Genomic DNA, 23,918 nt, shown 5'->3' on the forward strand with positions numbered 1-23,918 from the left:
CTTCAAAAGTACTTCCCTGGCTGTAACATGCTTTGGGGTGCACTGAAATCATGAAAGGTGCCACAGAAATGCAAGCTCTTGTTTTCCTAGGCACGTTGAGTGCTGTCTTTGGATCAAGAATAGCTATTTTCATTTTTCTCCTGGCATTCAGCTCTTGTGTCATCTCTGGTTCAAGGCTGTGATGAAGCATTTAGTTGAATAATCCTGACAGAACCCTAACTTGGTATCAGTAAGCAGGTTATTGGTGAATAAATGTCTCCTACCATCATTTTGTTGATGATGCTTCAGCCCCTCGAGTCTGTTTCACCATTTAACTAGATCATGGCTAATTTGTACCTGAACAATCAATCAACTTTGCTCCATATCCTTAGCCAACAAAAATCTCTCTCAACCCTGAACATTTCAGTTGATTCAGCATCCACAGCCTTTTAGAGAGAGTTTCAGATTTCCACTATCTGGGCTGATTTCACTCCTAAATAACCTAGTTTTAATTTTAAAATTACGCTTTCTTGTTCTGGATTCTCCCACCAGAGGAAATATTTTTGCTATGTCTACCTATCTATCAATTTGAACAGCTCATTAGATCACCCTTCAACCTTCTAAACTCAAGAGAATACAAGCCCAGTTTATAGAAGCTTTTATGTCCTGGTATAATTCTGGCGAATCTGCTTTGTATCCCCACCAAGACCATGATATCCTTTTGGAGGTTCGATACCCGAACCTGAAAGCAATACTCCAGATGGAGTCTGACCAAGGCTGTGTACAACTGAAGCATTACTTCCTCAGTTTTGACCTGTGCATGATACAGTCTATTAAATCCTTTTATTATTCAAGGATGTAACAGAGCCCTGAGAATTACTACAGTTCGTAGTAGCACAATGGGTGTACCCACCCCACATGGACTGCAGCGGTTCAAGAAGGCAGCTCACCACCACCTTCTCCTGGGCAGTTAGGGATGGGCAATAAATGCTGGCATGGCCAGTGATGCCCACATCCCATGAAATGAATAATTAAAAAATGACACCTGTCATGGCTTGTAATTAGTGAAAATGGAATTTGGTAACCACAAGAAAGTAATAAGATCAAATCCAAATAGAATAGTTAGAAAATCCACCAAGTGTCTTGAAGAATAACATTCATTTTAATTTATGGAAGCTAGATTAATTTCACCATGCAGAGACTTATAAACAGAATGAGAGGGGACACACTATGCAATTTCTGTTATTTAAGCAATTTCAGTTTGATCTGCCCCTTTTAAAAAAAAAAATGCCTAAACCTTGATCCACCACAAACAGTTGGGAATCCTTTAATTGTGTGTCCATTGTGGAGGGTTCATTTTATAGCATAATGACTCAAAATATGAGTTAAACTGAGCTTACTAGATTTCAACTTTAGCTAGTTAAAGAGAGCCCCTAATTACTGTGTCATCGTAAGTGTATTTAAAATAAATTGAACAACGTATCTGCTAAAATAATGGAGACAAATTTGATACCAATACATTAAGCATTTCTATATGAGCATACTATAATTTTCAAGCTCTACTTTCTGATCTGAAAATTGAGGAAACCTGAAGCACAGATCTGAATTAAGCATAAACACAGACTTATAGTGAGTCGTGAAGTATTATTTCGGCATTAGAAATCCCTTAAGCCATTTGCTTGGAGTAGAAACACACTTGTCAATCTGCTCCCTCCATTGCTGTGTGTAAGTTAATGCCAATGGATGCAAATCATTTCAGTGACTCCTTTAATTACACAGCAGTACTCTGTGGCACTGGATGGTGGGATGCAAGCTCTTGCCTATGATTTTCCAATCAAGCTATATTGATTCCTGCCCACCCCCATGCTTCTGCAAGTTCCTAATGAAAGTGACAGGTGACATACAATATTGGCAATACAGTGCAATACAAATGGAGAGCTGCATTGTCATAGGGGCTGTCTATTGGATGTGATGTTAAACCACTGAACTTTTGCCTTGAAATGAAGGGTGTACTGTAATTGTACATGTCATCCAATGTATTTCCTGCCATTTGTGCTGTACATAAAGGGCTTTTAATAGTCACCGACATCTGATTCTATTAGGGGCATTCGACAGGCCAGTTAAAGTTTAAACAGCTTACGCATTTTTCATCGTCAGTCTTCAAAGTGCCCACCAATATATTGCAAAAGGCCTCTGAGGCCTGTTACACCTCCATTCCAGTGGACTCTTCGGCAGAGCCTGAGGGACCTACCAAAATGAGACAACTGAACTCAAGGCCAGAAAATTGGGTAGAAGTCCCAATTCTACTAAATGGAAAACCTAGGCCTTTTCTGATCTCAGCCCTATTGTTTGAACTAGCATTAAGCATTGGCTATGCCTGAACTGAAAGCTGGAGGATGATAACTAGAGGCAAGCGATCCAAGGTTAGAATTTTACATTGAGTTTGAATTTGAGTTCTGATGAAACGTCACAGACCTGAAATGTTAACTCTGCTTCTCTCTCCACAGATGCTGCCTGACCTGCTGAGTATTTCCAGAATTTACTGTTTTTATTTCAGATTTCCAGCATCTGCCGTATTTTGCTTTTATATTTGAATTTGACTGGTCAGTTATATGCCAAGATTGCCAAGCCAGTCTGGGAATAAATCACCCTGCACACCATCACAAGGAAGAATGAATCATGACAGCAGGAGGCCTAGAAAAAATATAATGGGAGGAAAATATATAATTTAAAGTTTTGTATCTGGAATGTCTGGGAAAATGTCTGACATGTCTAAAGGGTACAAAAACATGCCGATGGCTTAATACATGCAATTCAAAATAACCAATCAAAAATATTTAAACACTTACAAAGTCCATTTCAATATCTGAGAAAATTTTCTTTCACAAAAAAAGAGCAAATCATATCCCGTCCCTCAAAACAAAAGTCTTTAGATACCACAATACTTTTCCAATTCCCCACATCACCATTCCATTTTAGGAACTCCTGGAATAGGAATATTAAAACCAATGGCCACTTATTGTCTGAATGTCTGACCATTCTCTTCTTTCAGAGTTCAGACATGTCTCCTCTCAGTAGTAAAGGGTTTCTTTTTCCAAATTAGTTGACTCCAAGGGGGCAATTTTAACCTAACCCATCTGTTAGAAATCTCACAGGATTGAGTGCAACACTAGTTTTACACCCTGTCCAATTTTACTCATCATTGAAGCCAAAGTACAGCCACACATGTAGGCTCCCATGACACTACACTATACTCATAAGAATGTCTTTTCGTATCACAGTCATTAAAACTATGACAACTGTGGCAAAGAAATCCTCACCCCCTTGCTTTTATCCTCGACAGGTAAGGTATGTAAATCTTGATTTAGTTAATGTTAACTCCTCAACTGAAGTTTATGGCATCAGCATAATGAGAATTCCTTTAGTTAGTTTATATAATTAGAACAGAGGCTTTTGAAGCTTGAGCTACAAAAAATACATTTGGATTCTCACTTTGAAATTGGTTCCAACTTTTTAATTTACAGTAATGCTTTTCTCCTTGACAACTCAACTGAGCTCCAAAACTCAGTGCATGGGGATTTATAGGATGTGGACAAACAGCAAAAATTGTAGATGACGCCAAAATGTTGTGGCACCCACCTCTTTCTCCATTAAGTTAGATTAAAGCTTTAGCTTGAGAGATGATCTCATTGAAACATACAAGATTCTGAAGGGACTTGACAGATTGATGCTAAGAAGTTGTTTTCCCTGGCTAGGGAATCTAAATGGGCGCACAGTGTCAGGATAAGGCAATAATCATGTTGGGCCCTTCCTCCACCTTGTGCCTCACCTAACTTACCATAATGTGTAAGTTTAGACAGACAGTATTAAAAAATCATGGACAAAGATGGCGACTAAGCGCTCCAGCAGTCCTCTCCTATTTGCAGTAAAACTGCAACAGATGCAGTTCCCTGAAAAACAGTAAACTAGCTGATTTTGTACAATAGGCCAACAGATTCATGATCATTTCTGTGCAGTGCTGGCCCACTAATTACCAGATTTACTGAATTCAATTTCACATCTAGCCATAGCTGGGTTTGAACTCAGAAGCTCCGTGTTATTAATCCAATACAATAACTGTGACACTACCGTATCTGGTTAAAATGGTGGCCACTGAGTATGACGTTTGGAGAAAACAAGCTCAAGGACATAGGAGGAGGCTGTTGAAAGAAAGAGGAAGGGTATCAGGGCAAAGAGCTTTGGGGAAAGAATTCCAGAGGTCCAGGCATAATAGATGGAGGGCCTTGAACCAAGGGGGAGAGCTGCACAAAACCAGAGTTGCAAGAGCACAGGTTGCAAACTGGAATACAGGACTGGAGAAGTTTGCACAGATAAGGTGGAGGTAAAATGATAAGCATGTTGAAATTTGCTTTTTTACTAAATTCATTCTAAGAATGTGGGCTGGCATTTAAATAAGGGCAATTATGAGGCCATGAAAACAGAGCTAGCTGAAGTGAACCGGCAAATCAGATTAATGGATAGGTCAATAGAGATGCAGTGGCAGGCATTTAAGGGGATATTTCAGAATACATAGAATAGATACATTTCAATGAGAAAGAAAAATTCCAAGGGTGGGACCTGCCATCCATGGTGAACTAAGACAGTTAAAGATAGTATCAAACTTAAAGAAAAAGCCTAAAATTACGCAAAGATGGAAGGCAAGTCCGAAGATTGGACAGAATATAAAAAAACAGCAAAGAATGACTAAATGATTGATAAGGAAAGTAAAATTAGAATATGGGAGAAAGCTAGCTAGAAATATAAAGACAGACAGTAAGAGTTTCTATAGATATTTAAAAAATAAAAGACTTAACAAACTGAGCGTTGGTCCTATAGAAAGTGAGTCTGGGGAATTAATATTGGATAATAAGCAGATGGCAGTTGAGTTGAGCAGATATTTTGCATCGGTCTTCATGATTGAGGATACAAATAACATCCCAGTATTAGCTGTAAGTCAGGAAATGGAAGGGAGGGAGGAACTCAAGAAAATTACAATCACCAGGGAAGTGGTACTGAACAAATTGTTGGAGCTGCGGGCTGACAAGTCCCCTGGTCCTGATGGGCTTCATCCAAGGGTGTTAAAAGAAGTGGCTAGTGAGATAGTTGATGCGTTAGTTTTAATTTTCCAAAATTCCCTAGATTTGGGGAAGGTTCCGTCAGATTGGAAAATAGCAAATGTAACTCTTTTATTCAAAAAGGGAAGGGGACAGAAAGCAGGAAACTGCAGGCCAGTTAGCTTAACATCTGTCTTAGGGAAAATACTAGAAGCTATTATTAAAGACGTTATAGCAGGGCATTTAGAAAAATTCAAGGTAATCAGGCAGATTCAACATAGTTTTGTGAAAGGTAAATCAGGTTTAACCAATTAATTGGAGTTCTTTGAGGGAGTTACATGTGCTGTGGATAAAGGGTGGATGTATTGTACTTAGATTTTCAGAAGGCATTTGATAAGCTGCCACATCAAAGGTTATTGCAGAAAATAAAAGCTCATGGTGTAGGGGGTAACATATTGGCATGGATAGAAGATTGGTTAGCTAACAGGAAACGGAGAATCGGCATAAATAGGTCATTTTCTGGTTGGCAAGATGTAACAAGTGATGCCACAGGGATCTGTGCTGGGGCCTCAACTTTTTACAATTTATATAAATGACTTAGATGAAGGGACCGAAGATATGGTTGCTAAGTTTGCTGATGACACAAAGGTGAGAGATTGCAGAGCTTTGTGATGCAGAGGGATCTGAGTGTTCTAGTCCATGAATCGCAAATGATTACTTAGCAAGTACAGCACTTAATTAGGAAAGCTAATAGAATGTTATAGTTTATCATGAGGGGAATTGAATACAAAAGTAGGGAAGTTATGCTTCAGCTATGCAGGGCATTGGTGAGAGCACATCTGGAGTACTGTGTACAGTACTGGTCTCCTTATTTAAGGAAGGATGTAAATGCATTGGAGGCAGTACAGAGAAGGTTTACTAGTCTAATACCTGGAATGGGTGGGCTGACTTATGAGGAAAGATTGGCTAGGCTAGGCTTGTAGCCGCTGGAACTTAGAAGAGTAAGAGGCGACTTGATTGAAACATTCAAGATCCTGAGGGGTCTTGGCTGTATGTATGTGGAATGGATGTTTCCCCTTGTGGGAGAATCTAGAACTAGTGGTCACTGTTTATAAATAAGGGGTCGCCCATTTAAGACCGAGATGAGGAGAAATCTTTTCTCTCAGAGAGTCATGAGTCTTTGGAATTCTCTTCCTCAAAAGGCAGTGGAAGCAGAGTCTTTGAATATTTTTAAGGCAGAAGTGGATAGATTCTTGATAAGCAGGGGGGTGGAATTATCGGGGGTAGGTGGAAATGTGGGGTAATCAGTTCAGCCATGAACTTATTGAATGGCAGAGCAGGCTCGAAGGGCTGAGTGACCTACTCCTGCTCCTAATTCGTATCTTCACATGTATGTTCGTATGCTGTCTCTGGCATTCTGCTTGGGACAATAAAGATGTCTGTTTAATGTCACTGATGAAAAATACAAAATGCCTGGGAATGAGAGGGACTAAAATCTGGAGACAACTGTGCATTCCTGTTCAACAATTCTCACACATAAATGCACTCTGCTATTCATCAGAAATAACCCTCCTTCAGCATTTAAGTCACAATCGCAGAATTAAGTTACTATTTATAAATCAAATGCCAGTTGTCAGTTACTGAATTATTCAGGTCAGTGGCTGTGTCGAACAAAAGACTAACCTTGTGTCCCTTGAATTACAACTGAATAAGGCCATTTAGATGCAGAAAGACATTTACTCAAAGGCATGCTTAATCGAATCTAAATATTGCACCATGGAAAAATGTTGCCGAGTGAATTCCATAACTGCAAACTGACAGCCAGTAATAAAGAGCAAAACAATAAATACCATGTGAAAAATGCCTGTTCTATTTTTGTCAATGAATCAATGATGCACAGCTTCTTAGTAAGGTAGATTTCCTTTTTACGGAGTACAGCGAATGTTAAGAAAACTACCACTCTCTTTGTCAAGCTACAAGCTCTACATAGTTTATTTTTCAGGTTAGGGAAGAGCTTCTTTCCTGACTGCAATGTGTCAGTTCACATTTACAACCTTAAATGGATTAAGTACCACTAACTGTTGATTTTAAAAAAGGTCTTACAATAAGGCGGAGAACAAAATGGAAATGGCTTCACAAAAAGCAACTCTTTTTCATTCATTGCCTGAACATTAAAGTAAGGATCACCCGCAGGGTGCTTTTTGGGGCACTTTCTCCTTTAAGACAGGAACCAGGAGGGAGTCAAGGAGTTTTTTTTTTACACAGCGAGTTATGATTTGGAATATTCTGCCTTAAAGGATGATGGAAGCAGATTTCATAGTAACATTCAAAAGGGAATTGGATAAATACAAGAAAAGAATACATTTTCAGGGCTATGGGGAAAAGAGCAGGGGAGTGGGAATAATTGATAGCTCCATCAAAGGTCTGCACAGGCACAAGAGGCTCAGCAGCATCTTTCTAGACAGTATAATTCTACAAAGACATCACAAACCCTCGTCATGATTTCCTTTTCATCATTTAGTCTTCTCACTTTGGTGACATCACATTTTTGCTGTGTAGTAATATTTTGTGTCAGATATATCGGGGACAATTTTCATAAAGGTGGTGCATTGGATGGACGAGGGGTGCAGTGATCTCACTGCCCACTTTAAGGTGGTACGCAAGAGGCCCAAGGCTTTTTCATGGTCGGGCCTCACTTGAATGTGAACTGTTACAAGAAGCCAGCCTTGTACATCATGAAAGACCATTCTTAAGAGAAGCTATTCTGGGAAAAGTGTTGGCAACTGTTAAACCATGGTTTTGGCATTGGATGTACATATATAGATTTGTTGGCTTGGACATCTAAAAAGGCTCTGATGCTGGGCAGTACTGAACAAATTATTATTGCACGGCATCCTAATGTAGTTATTTTCATGCCTGTTCAGTTTCTTCTTAAATTGCTCCACCTGTGCCTCAGTTCATACCTCATCTGCAGAATCTTATGTCAGTAACTTAAGGACTCCCCCAAGCTGCGCTTTGTTCTCTGTTCCACTCCATTCCATCATATTAATAGCCTCTTCCACTCATCCTCCAAATCTGCTCACTTTTGTAATGATGTGCACTCTGCAGTTGTTTGCTTTTTAAGATTGTGCAACTGAAAACACAATCTTTGCTCCTGTTGCAGAGCAGTTGTGCATCTCTTACATGCCCTTTAATGGAGCAAAGAAAACCTTGTTTCTTTAAATTCTACAAAGACACAAGGGTCAATTTTCCACTTGCAAGCTCCTGGCACAGAGTATTGTCCACTGGGAGCATACCGCAGTAAATTGTGTAGACAACCCATGATTTTACATCCATTTAAAATTATTGGAAAGAAAATTGTGGGCTGTGAATGCACAATTTCCTGATTTGCATTCCCAGCAGGCTCCAAGCCAGAAGCATGCAAGCGGAAAATTTACTCAGTTTCTTCATGTCTCTCATGGGTCCAATCTAGAGGTACAGCTTCTTACCTCTGATGGTCCCACCCTTAATCCTTCATTTTTCAATATTCTTGGCCTCAATATGTTTACTGACCTGTGGTTTCCCCCTTTGTGCCAAACATTTTTTCACCCTCAATAACTATTTACTCTCTAAAGAACCCATGTCTATTCAAGACTTAAGTACTGCTTCTCCTCCAAGATGACTCTTTGAGCACCTCTCTTGTGCTCCTAAACAAGAGTAGCAATCCTTCGGGGACCTCTAGCCTCCAATCTCTCTCTCTCTCTCTCATTCTCCACGACAACTTTTCTTGTCTCAGTTTCTGCATTGTCAATATCAATATCCTTTTGTAAAATCAGTACTACTATAAATCAGCATTCACCTCAACAGTTTGTCTGTTATTTCTAAGCTTCAACCATTCCATCCTACAAACTACCACTCTTCCCTACATTCACAAAGATCAAGACACATCGCATTGTCTCCTACTTTCCTTTCCCAGGAGTCGAACATTGCAACTCTGAAACTCTCTCAACACTTCCTTGAACTTACAATCTTCAGGCTTTAAACCTAAAACATAAGTACAAAAGCAGGGAAGTTATGCGAAACCTTTATAAAGCTCTGGTTAGGCCACAACTAGAGAATTGCATCTAGTCTGGTCACCACACTTTAGGAAGGACGTGAGGGTTCTTGAAAGGTGCAGAGGAGATTTACCAGAATGGTTCCAGGGATGGGGGATTTTAGCGACAAACTTAGGTTGGAGAAGCTGGGTTGTTTTCCTTGGAGCAAAGGAGATTGAGGGGAGATTTGATAGTGGTGTAGAAGATTATGACAGGTTTAGATAAGGTAGACAAAGAAAGACCATTCGCTGATGGTACAAGGACTAGGGGACACAGTTTCAAGTTTTTGGGAAAGAGATGCAGGGGAGAACAAGATCTATTTTACACAGTGAATGGTAATGGCCTGGAACTCGCTGCCTACAAAAGTGGTGGAAGCAGAGACGACGAACGATTTCAAAAGTAAATTGGATGGGCACTTGAGGGAAATAAACTTGCAGGGCTCCAGGGATGGAGAGGAGGAAAGGGACTGATTCTACAGAGGGCTGGCATGGACTTGATAGGCTAAATGGCCTTCTTCTGTGCCGTTATAGCTCTATGACATCAACTAGTCACTACTTTCTGACTTATGCCATCACCCTGGGGTCTTGCAAAATGGTCTTGGTCCTTCAGCTAGGCTTAACTTTAAAAAAAGGTGGAATGACATCCACGATACTCCATAGGATTAATTTTCTAAACTTAGACATGCGGGTACAGTGAGCCCCCGAACCAAGACCAATCACTCTACTACAGAGTAAGGGAAGAATGGAGGTCTCAGGCTTTTCTTACATACATCTGGAGTATTGTGTACAGGTTTGTTCTCCTTACCTGAGGGAGGATATATGTACCTGAGAAGGAGTGGAACAAAGGTTTACTGGACTGATTCCTAGGATGAAGGGTTTGTCCTGTGAGAAGAGGTTGCGTAGAGGAGGCCTACAGTACATAAAATGTATAAGAATGTAAGGTGATTTAATTGAAACATATAAAGTTCTTAAGGGGCTTGACAGGATAGTTGCTGGGAGGATGATTCCCCTGGATGGGGGGTCTTGAACTAGGGTTACATTCTCAGAATAAGGGGTTACCATTTGGGAATGATATAAGGAGAAGTTTCTTCACTCAATGGGAATTCTGTAGCCAGAAGGCTTAGATCCTCAGACACTGAGTTTTATCAAGACATAGATTAATAGACTGTTGTACTCTGAGGGAGTCAAGGGATATGGGGATAGTGCAGGAAGGTGGAGTTGAGCTAAAAGATCAGCCATGATGTTACTGAACGGCAGAGCAGGCTAGAAGGACTGAAAGGCTTACTCCTGTTCCTATTTCTTATGTTCTTATGACCATATAGTAATATTGACCTAGAAGCAAATCTCCAACCTATCCTATTAGTTATGGGTAAATGGGAGGAAATACACTAAAGAAAAGGGAATAATTTTATGATGATTTGGGATATTATTATAAATGGCCATAAATCAGAAATTAAAGCAACATTTTTTTGTGGTAAAATCTTTGAAAGCAATATTCACAGTCATATTGTTTCTTGTTCTCAAGATGTTTGGACAAGAGTAGCAAGATTTAAGAGTATATGTTTTTGCCAGGCAAACGGACAAAGGTTTAGGAAACATATGTCAGTTCTGCAGTTACTAGTAATTAATATCTTATTTTTAATGCACAACTTTCTGTAAATATGGACTGTCTCCAATAAAAATCTGCTTTGAAAGCACAAAATTACTACTGGTAATCACAGAAGGGCATGTAAACTTACCTGACAAATTCCACTGATGCACATATTCAAGGACTCAGTGTTGCATCGGGTACCATCAAGTACTTTTGGTGATAGCTCCACAATCAAAGATGTTCCCCGGGCCCGACACTTCAGTGCACATGGAGCTTCGTGATCATTGTAGAGGGGAAACCACTCATAATACTGTCCTTGGTATTTCACATCATTGTGCGCAGAGCACTGCTGGTGCCTGAAGTCACCAGCCTCAGGGGGGCAATCCTGAAGCAGAGAATAAAATGAAAAGTGAACTTGAGAAAAATCAAAGTTTTTGCACACTGTACTTTACTTTGTGTTTTTACTTCATGTAAAAATAAACAACATACCGGCCTTGAATTGACACTGTGGGAGTTTACAGCACAAATGCTTAATATAATACTGAGAAAGCTAGCTGATGGGCCAAGGTCCATATTGCAAATCAACTCTAAGGTTGAGGTATACCAGAAAAGTTGTGATTTAATGGTACATAAATAAACTAAGTATGTTGGGCTCAAACTTTTTCCACACCTCGTTCAAAAAAGCAATATTGGCAGAAAATACTGCTTTTAAAAGATGTTGAATTATAGAAAGCATCATAGGAAATAAAGAAAAAGCCACACAAATATTTTGGGTTTTAAAGAAGTGTGGATGATTGGTGCTCAGAGTCAATGTCTCTGAAATTGCTCTTTGCTCTATTTTAGCAGAGACACTAAGCTATATACCAAACTGTAATCAATTTTAGCATCATTGTATTTAAAAAGACAACTTAATTGGGAGCCAATAATCAATGTCAACAATAGCATTTAGTAGATTAGTTTATTTCCAAACAGCAATGGTGTTGTACTGTGCATTTCAAATTATTTGAGAGGGTGTAGGGGCGTGGGGAGAGAGAGAGAAGGAGAAGCCAAAATGAATATGCGGGCAACTGCTAACCTTTTAATTCTGATCCCCTCCGAATAATTCACCTCATAAAAATATTGATTCCATCCTTTTTTCATACATCTTGTATGATATTTAATCATTTGATTCATTATTGTTTCTCTGGCTTTTTCCACACAGAGACTCTCATTAGCTATGGATATGCTAACTCTGCCCAAAATTCTCTAAAAGATGCGTTACCATCGAGTGCCTTGTGACATGTTTACTTGATTTCCAGAAAGCTTAGGATGAAGTTCCACAGGAAAGACTACTAGTTAAGCTGAATGATGTGAGAATTCAGGGTAAATATTGTAAATTGATGAGGAATTAGTTGCGTAGAAAACAACAGGTATTCATTAGAAGAAAGAAGTTGGGATGGAGGGGGGTGTAGAGAACTGATACCCCAGGGATTGGTGTTGGAGCTATTTTACTTCCCAATTTACATCAATGACAAGTACTCAGGTGATCATGGCCATGAACTTTTGTGCGTGGGGCTCCTTTCAGGATGCAGCAGGTGATATTTGCAACACCACCCAGTTTGCTGTCTACTGCTGCATAAGGGAGGTCACTGAGGCTCTGTATTCCAAGAGAGCTGAACACCTTTCATTCTCTCTTGCCAGACAGAAGCAGGCAGAGTGAACACGTGGCTTCTTGTGGATTGCAGGCTTCCTAAAGGTGCAGGGTTTTATTAACTGCATGCAGGTCACTTTGCAAGCACTGCATGACAACTCTGAGACATATCACAACCAAGAAAGGTTCCACACCCTCAATGTCCAGCTGGTTTGCTACTACACACAGAAGATCATGCAGGTCAATGCCCAATGTCCTGGTAGCGGTCATACTGCCTTCATTCTGCAGAAGTCCACTTTGCCATCTGCATTTGAGCCACTACGACAAAGGAGCAAGTAGCTACTTGGTGACGAGAGCTATCCGCTGACCACCCGATACATGACTCCAGTGCGTGAAGCACGCACAAGTGAGCAGCATGCATATAACGAAAGCTATGCTGCCATATGAAATGCAATCAAACAGACCACTGGGGTGTTCAAACAACATTTCTGCTGCCTGAGCCACTCTGCAGGAGCCCTGCAGTACTTATCAGAAAACCTGTTAAGATTCATTCTGGTCTGCTGCATTGCCACTCTCTCGGGGCAGTGCCTCAGCAATCCAATCCTAGCAACGTGTTGGAGAACAGATTGCTGGACTACTGTGAGACCCTGCAAGTCCCTTTGAACACTGGTACCCAGCTATGATGGCAGCAAGCTGAGTCTGCATTACTCAAGTCTGAACTTCTACTGCACCCAGATGTTGGGTACCTTCTGCTTGTGTTGCTATGGAAGCTGTGACATTGGCCATTAGATGCTGCATCACAGTTGAGTCTACAAGTCTTTTCGTGGAGTTAGCTACCACTTCCACATTGCAAAGGATGGACTCCAAGTTCTGCACTAAGTCCTGTGCCAGGTTGGTGCTGGACTCCTCCATGCTTCTTGACAGTGACATGGTAGGCATGTCAATGCACCAAGCATTTCCGTGTGCATACCCATCAGCCTTTTACTGAGCCCACCCAATTATCTGAGTCCTCTGCAGCAGAACCCATGTGCGACCTCACCCTCTGGCAAGCTGGCACCTATGTTCCCCTTGCCTTGGCTGTAGACCACTCATGCTCAGTGTTTCACCATGTGCAGAGCCCTTCTCTAACCTATCCTCTAAAGTACGTGCTGTGTCAATTTGGTGGCTGCAAGAGCAAATAGAATTAATGTTTATTCTTCACCACTGTCTTCCTGCTCTTCCACCTCTTGTTCATCCACCACTGCCAGGCCAGGTGGCAATTCTTGGGTATCTGAAAGGAGAAGGGCACAAGGGTAGGGTAGTGGTGTTGGGAGTGGGGTCAAGTAAGAAGTATATGCTTACATTATGTGCAGCTTGTAAATCAGAAGAGATTGTGGGATGAGGGATGTGAGAAGGAGGATTAGGTACAAGCATACAGTTATCTTCAAAGGTTTCAGGCCCACTGATGGCCACAGCCTCAGCCATGGCCACTCTAATGATGGAAAGCACTGTCTCCAGCCATGGAGGATGGTCATGTGGCTGTGCCTGTCCCCCACTGGTTGGGTTCTGCTGCCTTCAGTTATGCACCTTCTTGTCCTGCAAAAGACAGCGAGGGTGATGCAGTGTTGTTGTGCCTGTCTTGGTTGAATTATTGGCAATATGTGCAAGCTGCGAGATATGGGCTTGAGGCTTGCCGCAGTGCTAAGTGTGTGAAGGTGAGGTGAAGCACACTCCATGCCCCTGCTGTGCCATTAGTCAGTGTTGTTCCTTCTCAGAATGTCTTCCCAGCCATTTCCAGTACCCGCTCCAGCCAAAATGCACCTCCCCTTTAAGAGGGCGGGTGGGGGGGGGGGGGGGGCGGGATAGCTTTAAGTGGTGCTAGCCTCATATGAATTTGGGCCCCATGCTCAGGCATCCAGCCACTCAGCTGCATGTTTAGCATTGTGCTGCATGCAGCTATCATGTAAATCAGCAGGCAGCATGAAGTTTACGTGCTGCCTGCATCGGAAGGAACAGGCACGGGTTAGGTCCCTGTTAATCACCACGCCCATTTTTGGGGGCTATCCAATTTTGCTCCCAACATGCCCAACCATTGCTGAATAACAATGTTTTGGTCAGACTATGTCTTGGTTACTGGCACACAAAGGAGACACTCAAGTGTTGGATATACTCACAAAGAAGAGCCATATGTTGTGTTGGCTACAAATTGTGCATGCTGACTTCCCCACATAAATACCCAATATGAACTCCCATCATGTGAAGCTCCAAGGTATTTCCTTTATTTGAAGATTACAAACAACAACATCAACATTTTCTATCTTATACATTCTACTTTCTGTGGCTCTATTAGGTACAAGCTATGGGTCAATGACAGTACATACATCTCCGAATCAAAATGTTGTGAGTTCATCCTAATCCAGGAATTTGTGCAACATCTAGGCATACACTCCAGAGCAGTACTGAGGGAGTGCAGCATAGTCAGAGTGTCTTTCGGGTGAGTTGTTAAACCGAGGCCCCGCCTGCCCACTCAGGTGGATGTAAAAGAGCCTAGGGCACTATTCAAAGAAAAGCACGTGAGTTATCCCTGGCGTCTTGCCTAATATTTATCCCTCAGAAAAACAGATAATCTGGTCATTATCACATTGCTGTTGTGTGCAAATTGGCAGCCATTATTTCCACATGACAACGGCAACAACACTACAAAAGTACTTCATTAGCTGTAAAGTGTTTTGGGATGCTATATGCTATACTTCACGACTTAGAGGTCTGTTACATCCATTAACTTGAATTTACAACATTAAGAAATTCTTCTCCTTCAAGAGCATGAAATGAAAATCATTGAAATTAGCGACAAATTATTATGAGCTTGACTATCTGATGTCAAAATCATCTTTAGAGGGTCCACAGGAGCTTGTGTTGCAGCTGCTGAATACAACAGGAACAAACACATAAAGACCACTGTACAATTGAAACAGATTAGTTGGATGTATTGCAATACACACTCCTAGAGGTCATATGCAGACTCTAAACAGTGAAACTAATAGTTCAGTAAATAGTGGATGTGTGAACAGCACTGGATTCAGGAACTATTAACAAATTTGAGGTATGCTGCACATCTAGCCTCTTGGATGCCACTGAAGATTATGTTGTGGGGAAGAATGACGAGCCTCAATTTAATTAGGTGTAAGACCACATTGATGGTAACTATTACATGGACACCAGGTAATACTTGGGCAATGTCAACTTGCCTACTCCAGTTGACAAATCTGCTGATGATTATGAACTTGAAGTTTCCAAAAGTTTGCTTCAGGATTAGTTTTACTGTTTCCAATGCTTTTTGGCATTTCTTCTCATACCTGTTGTGGTTTAATTTATATGTTATACTCTAAGTAGTTGAATAAAATTTGGTTCCATTATTCCTGAGCCTCTTGCAAATGATTTGCATTCTAGTATGTGTATAAGAATACCACACTTTGGGATTTTTGAAGAGAGGAGGGATTACATTCAAGAGATTTATGGGTGTGTGAATGCACTACATCCATATAATGCCACGCATCCTATATTAAGAACATCACTTACTCCAGGGCGGCAGGATGACTGTCTGACCTCTTGGAGGTTAAGGATTACCAAATGTTTTTTGTGCCACTACTATGCAATCCAAACGCCCACCGCAAAGTCTACAAAGATGTACACTTGCAAGGTAGACATATGCCAAATCAAACAATGCTTCAAATCTTTAGAGTGTTCTACAATATACCCGGAGAGCTTGCTCAATGACAGCCACTGCGTGCTTAACATAACTGTGGAAAGAAGTAGAGGCCTGTTTGTAGAAAAATGTACAGGCACAAGCCACGGGACATGAGTATGAAGAACATCATATGGAACTAGCAGAAGCAGAGCAACAACTGAAGGAGATATAACTGGTTTGCCAGGCTATAATCAGGGAGCTCTTTCCCTAAAGCCTATTTTTGGACTTTCATCATGTGTGTTTTACAAGAGTTTAAAGGTGCAGAAAGAAAATAATGACTACTTAGTTCGAAGTGGTATTTCATGTCTTTCTTTATTAAAGATAAGAATTAAAATACACTAAAAGAAAAGCAAGCTCTGATGAAAGGTCACAGACCTGAAACATTAACGCTGTTTCTCTCTCCACAGATGCTGCCCGACCTGCTGAGTATTTCCAGCGCTTTCTGTTTTTAATTAAAATACACTGCTTGTTCAACATGACGTGCCACTGTGATTCTCCTCGTACTCACATGTACTAGCTTATCTGTGTAAGCTGTACTGGTGAAAAAAGCAAATGCATGATTTTCAAAGAGATCACGTGTCCTGCTTGCAATTCAACTGGCCACCGGCTCCTACATACAGCTGACGCTAACCACTTGCATGGCAAAAATAGCTTGCCTTATTCAAGCCGTCAGACTTTCTTGTGGAAGCTTCTCCATTGGCTTGTTCTGAGGAAGGTGCAGCAAGACTGCAGCAACTTGAGAGCAGCTACCTGCCAGAGACCATTACCATACCGCAAGGTTTCTGAATCCCTTACTAATTGTTCTCTGCAGTTTGTTTCCAAAGTTATTGAAGCCATCTGTTATTCAGTCTTGGCAATTGAACTTCAGTACTGCTCATCAGTGTAATCCTTCCTCTGAAATGCTCCTACTGTGCTCAGTACCTGTGTGCCTGAAGTCTTTCTTGCAGGTGGCACTGATACAGCAGTTTGCAGAACTGAAAGCCTTTCCTGCACAGCATTACCCAGCCATGTAGCAACTGATTGTATTATCTTCCCCAGGGAGGCAAGTGACAGAAATTCACTTGCTTTCTCCTCAGTTATCCTTTCCTGTATAGCCAAATCTGTAATGCTTGAATCACAAAATGACTGAACAGGGATCCTGTTGACATTTAGATTCCATTCAGTAGCAATCATACCTTCTTTAGTCCGTATCTCACTCCAGTTTTCTTCAAGTCAGCCATTTTCAATAGACAGCTTTCTAGCTTATAGAAGCATAGAAAATAGGAGCAGGAATAGGCCATTCGGCCCTTTGCACCTGCTCCGCCATGAATTATGATCATGGCCGATCATTATCTAAATACATCACCCTATGCTCACGGCCAGACAAGCTTTCCCACACTTGTCTGACCCTCTACTTATCGATGTTGCTTCTTCACACCATGGAGAGCACATCACCTTTCCTTCACGCCAATCCTTGATTTAGAAATTGACGTGTGTGCTCTCCACCCGTTTCTATAAGAAGCTGTATGCACCACGTGTGGATTGGGCTAATATGCACATCTTATACTGGCTGTTTGGATAAATACCTTTGTACAGTTTGGCTTGCCATACGCATGTGAGCTCTGATGCCAAGATATGTAAATAAAGGCTTTTGCCATTTTATGCATCAAATGGAACACTGGTGAAAAGGTCATCTGGTTAAGCAGTAATCTGGCTGATGTTTTAAGATGGGTTACTGGTGGCGCGTTAGCTTCAGGGAACGCTTACGAATCCCAATTTTACGTAAACATACAAGTTATGCATTCTTGATACTAGTTTTTTTAAAATTGGCAAAGATTAAAGTAATAAAGTCTGAATCAGGGTTAATGTGCATGTATGTGAATGCACGGAGTGTGGTTAATAAGACTGGTGAGCTACAGGCACAGACTGCCATGTGGAAATATGTTGTGGCTTTAACGGAGACCTGGCTCAAAGAAGGGCAGGACTGGGTGTTAAATATTCTTGGATACAAGGTGTTCAGGAAAGATAGGAAAGGGAAAAAAGGGGAGAGGGGTGGCGGTATTAATTAGGGAGAGCATTGCAGCGCTGGAGAAAAAGGATGTCCCAGAGCAGTCAAGGACAAAATCAATTAGGCTAGAGCTGAGGAACAAAAAAGGTGCAGCCACACTGCTCGGTGTTGTCTGTTGGCCACCAGCTAGTAGGAAGGACATGGAGGAACAAATTTGCAAGAAAATTACACTGGTGCAAAACTTATAGGGTAGTTTTAATAGGGGACTTTAATTATCCAGTTTTGGACTGGGATAATAGTAGTGTAAAGGACAGTGAGGGGCAAGAGTTCCTGGAGTGTGTTCAGGAAACTTTTCTACAACAGTATGTTGCTAGTCCAACAAGATAGAAGGCACTGCTAGACCTAGTTCTTGGGAATGAGGTGGGCCAAGTGGATCAAGTATCATTAGGAGACCATTTAGGGCATAGTGATCATTGCATCTTAAGGTTTAGGCTGACTATGGAAAAGGATAAAGAGCAATCTAGAGTAAGAATAAATAACTAGGGGGAAGGCCAACTTCAATGGGGCAAGAATGGAGCTGGGGCAAATAAATTGGAGTCAAAAGTTGGCAGGAAAACCGGTAGATGAACAATGGGCTACCTTCAAAGAAGTGATAGTTCAGGCACAAAGTATGTTCCCTCAAAGGGGAAAAGTAAACAAATCCAGAGCTCCCTGGATGACAAAAGAGATAGAGATTAAGATAAAGAAGAAAAAGTATGCTTATGACGGATGCGAGGTAGATAATACTATCGAGAACTAGGTTGAATATAGAAGGTCGAGAGAGAAAGTGAAAAAGCAAATAAGAGAAACAAAGAGAGAGCATGAGAAGACACTGTCAGCTAGCATTAAAGGAAATCCCAAAGTTTTCTATAGGCATATAAATATTAAAAGGGTGGTAAAAGGAGGAGTGGGGCCGATTAGAGACTGGAAAGGGGATTTATGCATGAAGGCAGAGGGCATAGCTGAGGTATTAAATGAATACTTTTCATCTGTCTTTACCAAGGAAGAAGATGCAACCCAGGCAATGATGAAAGAGGAGGTAAGCCAGACACTTGAGGGGTTTAAAATTGGTAAAGAGGAAGTATCAGATAGGCTGTCTGTACTTAAAGTAGATAAAACACCAAGGCCTGATGAGATGCATCCAAGGATACTGAGGGAAATGAGGTTGGAAATCGAAGAGACACTGGCCATAATTTTTTAGTCTTCCTTCGACTCAGGGGTAGTGCCAGAGGACTGGAGAATTGCAAACATTACACCCTTACTCAAAAAAGGGTGTAAAGATAAGCCCAGCAACTACAGGGGAGTCAGTTTAACTTCAGTGGAGGGAAAACCTGTAGAAAAAATAATTCGGGACAAAATCAATAGTCAAATGGACAAATGCAAGTTAAATAAGGAAAGCCAACATGGATTCCATAAGGGAAAATCATGTTTAACTAACTTGCTGGAGTTTTTTGAGGAGGTAACAGAGAGGATTGATGAGGGCAATGCTGCGGATGTGGTGTACATGGACTTTCAAAAGGCATTGGATACAGTGCCACACAACAGCAAACTTGTAGCTCATGGAATAAAAGGGATGGTAGCAACATGGATACAAAATTGGCTGAGTGACAGGAAACAAAGAGTAGTGGTTAATGGATGTTTTTCAGGCCGGAGGAAGGTTTGTAGTGGAATTCCCCAGGGATCAGTGTTGGGACCCTTGCTTTTCCTGTTATATATTAATGACCTAGACCTTGGTGTACAGGGCACAGTTTCAAAGTTTGCAGATGATATGAAACTTGGGAGCATTGTGAACTGTGAGGAGGATAGTGTAGAACTTCAAAAGGACATGGACAAGTTGGTGGAGTGGGCAGACAGGTGGCAGATGAAGTTCAATGCAGAGAAATGTGAAGTGATTCATTTTGGTAGGAAGAACATGGAGAGACAATATAGAATAAAGGGTACAATTCTAAAGCGGGTGCAGGAGCAGAGGGACCTGGGTGTATAAGTGCACAAGTCATTGAAGGTGGCAGGACAGTTTGAGAGAGCATTTAATAAAGCATACAGTATCCTGGGCTTTATTAATAGGGGCATAGAGTACAAGAGCAAGGAAGTTATGCTGAACTTGTATAAGACACTAGTTAAGCCTCAGCTGGAGTACTGCGTCCAAGGGCATTGGAGAGAGTACAGAAGAGATTCACAAGAATGGTTCCAGGGATGAGGAATTTCAGTTATGAAGCTAGATTGGAGAAGTTAAGACTGTTTTCCTTGGAAAAGAGAAAGCTGAGAGGTGATTTGATAGAGGTATTCAAAATCATGCGGGGTCTGGACAGAGTAGATAGAGAGAAACTGTTCCCACTCGTGAAAGGATTGAGAACAAGAGGGCACAGATTTAAAGTATTTGGTAAGGGAAGCAAAAGTGACAGGAGGAAAAACTTTTTTATGCAGCTAGTGATTAAGGTCTAGAATGCGTTGCCTGAGAGTGTGGTGGAGGCAGGTTCAATTGAAGTATTCAAAAGGGAACAAGACAGCTGTATGAAAATGTGCAGGGTTATGCAGAGAAGGCAGGGGAATGGGACTGAGGGAATTTCTCTTCCAGAGAGCCAGTGCGGACACGATGAGCTGAACGGCCTCTTTCAGTGCTGTAACAATTCTATGATTCTGTGAGGTTAAATGTTTAACTACCATTTAATATACTGTGTGCTCAAGCAGGAAATCCAACCCAGAAAATAAGAAGCCTGAGATAGTGTACTACTTCCAATCTGGACACCATCCAACAAGAATGCACATAAATTTGGCAAGGACAATAATAAAGATTAACGATAAAAGTCTTCATAGAAGAATTATCTAATTGGAAGTAGCATATTGTGATCTTAAGGGAGACATTCTACAGAACATTTGATGAGTCAATAAATCATTGCACGCAGCAATATTAATCCAATACTTTTCATTAGAATTCACTGTTGTTCAAGTATTCAGAGAGTTTACTAAGGATTTTGGGACTAGCTATCTCCAATATAAGAACTCTGCATACACATGCATAGATTTGTATTTAACTGAGAAATGTATGCACAGGCCCATTTGAATGGATACATTCAAATTGTTCACATCTGATCTCAAATTGAAACCCAAATATCATTCTAACCAGTCTTCTGCTTTTTCACCTGAACAAACATATTCATAATAGTTTTAGTTTCAGCAAGAGTGGTAAGTGAGAATCAGATTTCATCTAGAATCTACTTCATGTCATCCTTTGGACCTTTTCATGATTGCGATCCAGGATGAAGACACCATTTCAACTAAGGCAGCAGACAGTCATCCCTAACCTTTAGCCTTACCTTCGTGACACATGACAGTGATAGGCACGTGCACTCCAAAGATGCTCATTCCACCCTAACAAACTAGGCAGATAGGGTGAAGTCACTTAGAAATTCAAACCAATGCTGTGTTTCCTATGGTGCTAAGACCATGGGTGTTACGAGCTCACAGGACAACAGTCTTGCTTGTACTATGTCTTTTTTGAACTGCCTTCTGATAAATAACTGCAGTAGTGCCTCATGGTAAAGGTCACCAGGAGGCACATTAGTACAGTATTGCATTTCTATCCCAAACGTCCCCCCTTCATACAAAAAAAACTGCATGCATTATCATTTACACTGTGAGTTGCCCAAGTTACCCGCTATGCACACAACTGTTCTCATGCTTTAGCAGTTTGTTATTCTTGTCAGTCTCTGCACATGCATTGCACACATATGGCTGAATTTTACATGTCCACTGCCAACATTTCTGCTGACGAGATCGGCGGTAGATGTAAACTATGGCAGTCCGCCTGTGCAGACCGCTCGACGTGGAGCTGCTGCGATAATAAACGTGGTGGCTCATTTAAATACCTGGGGCGTACCACCACCTGGATGATATGGAGGCAGACAGTCCAACCCCAGCAACAGCGCCTGATGCCAATGCACAGGCGCCAACGCCATTTTTAAAGGTCTTCCAGATCGACCATTTTGTTTAAATATTTAAAAAAATATGCATTTTAAAATGAATTAAAAACATTTATTTAATGTTTCTGGTCCCTCTCCCACCCCCCCCACCCCACCAATAACCAGACAGTTCATTCCTCCCCCCCCCACAAAATACTTCACCTTGTGTACCTGGCCTTCCCCACCCACCCCCCCCCCGACAAGGTTCACAAACTTTTATCTTTAACCCTTCTCACCATCCCCTCCAACAATCATATTAGATTGACCCCACTCCTCCTCTCCTGCTCTGAAATACTTATCTGCTCCCCGCTCCCCACCAGTGACCTACATTGGATCTCCGAATGGAAATCCGAAGGCGCGGGAGTGCCGGCCGCTGCCACTACGGTGACAGCGGGTAAGTATTTAATTCATTAATTTGCATTTTTTTGATTATGTAAATGCTGCTCCCAATGCCAATCCGTGGGAGGGTGGGCCGCTACAGGGCCTCGCCTTCGCCGACAGTATGGGGCCAGGCCTTCCCAGCTTGGAGACCCCTGGCGGCCCTCTCCCGCAGCCATTTTCCGGGCCCTCTGCCACAATTCCCAATGTCGGGGGGCCTGTAAAATCCAGCCCATAGTCTTTAAATCATGCCTTAATGGCATGCGTGCGCGTTGTCTTTGGCTGTTCATCTGGGTGGTTTTTCTTCTCTAGGGAGTGTAGTTCCCATGTCACTTGTTGCCAAGGTAACTTGTTGTTCCACATCCGTTGTTGGTGTGATGTGGACCTCTGGGACTGATGGTTGATCTGTGGTCTGTGCAGATGGTGAGTTCAGATCTTCTTGATCGTTGTCCGCCTTCCGTAATGGAACAGTTTCTCCAGATGTGCGTATGTACCTGCAGTTGCAACAATATATCTGGTCGTTCACTTCCACTGTGTACAATCGAGGTGACAACTGCTCTACACAGACCCCAAGTTGCCACTTGGGCTGACTCTTGTTGAGAGTATTGAAGGTTTGTATCCTGACTGGTTCTCCGATGTTCAATTCTGGCAATAGTTTGGCAGTTTTGTCAAAACGAAACTTGGCTTTCAGTCATTTCACCTTGATTTTTTCACTCACACCTGTTACTACTTCTGGCTTCAGTAGCTTTTTTGCGATTGGAAGAGTAGTTTGGGTGCGGTGTGACATTAGTCTTTGTACCATGCCTTCAATAGCTGTATTTCTCCACCTGAGGATTGCCTTGTGTACATCTGTGCTGGATTTGCTTGATTTCTTTACGATTCCTTTGGAGATTTCCACTGCCACTTTAGCCTTTCCATTTGACAGGGGACAGTGTGGAGATAAAGTATAGTGTTGAACTTCCCAATCCTTTCTGTAGTGGCTGAATTCTTCACTTGTGAACTGAGGGATATTGTCACTCATCACAATGTCTGGAATGCTGTAAAGACCAAAGTATGCTTTCAGGCATTCTACAATCTCACCAGCAGTCGTTGAAGTCAGCTGGTCTACCTCCCAGTAGTCAGAATAGTAGTCTACGGTGACAAGATAATCAGTACCTGTGAGAGTAAAGTGGTTTACTCCCAGCTTCATCCATGGTCTGTCTGGGATGTCATGTGTCATCAGCGGCTCCTTAGCTTGCTTAGCTTGGTACTCATTACATGCACTGCACTGGCTGATGTGGTCCTTGATTTCATTACTCATGCTTGGCCAGTCGAGCACTTCTCTTGCCTTCCTCAGACTTGGCTCAATTCCTTGGGGGGCTTGCATGGATGCGCTTTAGCATCTCTCCTCTCAACTCCTTGGGGATAATGACTCTATTTCCTTTGTACAAGATGCCATCTTGGGCTGTCAATTCATCTCTGTA

At 41.7% G+C, this 23,918-nt stretch overlaps 1 protein-coding gene across 5 annotated transcripts in view; it reads right to left on the reverse strand.

Annotated features, from left to right (window-relative positions):
• Positions 1 to 23,918, reverse strand: part of adamtsl3 (ADAMTS-like 3) — a 723,872-nt gene that overhangs the window by 313,497 nt on the left and 386,457 nt on the right. For all 5 annotated transcript variants that reach the window (XR_010969700.1, XR_010969699.1, XM_068017734.1 and 2 more), the window contains exon 6: positions 10,884 to 11,120. Coding sequence is in view for 3 of the 5 variants with exons in the window: in XM_068017734.1 (XP_067873835.1) it covers positions 10,884 to 11,120 (237 nt within the window). In the remaining 2 variants the exon portion in view is untranslated. The remainder of the gene's footprint in view (positions 1 to 10,883; positions 11,121 to 23,918) is intronic.

This window comes from Heterodontus francisci, chromosome 38, assembly GCF_036365525.1.
Source record: "Heterodontus francisci isolate sHetFra1 chromosome 38, sHetFra1.hap1, whole genome shotgun sequence".
Lineage (NCBI taxonomy): Eukaryota > Metazoa > Chordata > Chondrichthyes > Heterodontiformes > Heterodontidae > Heterodontus > Heterodontus francisci.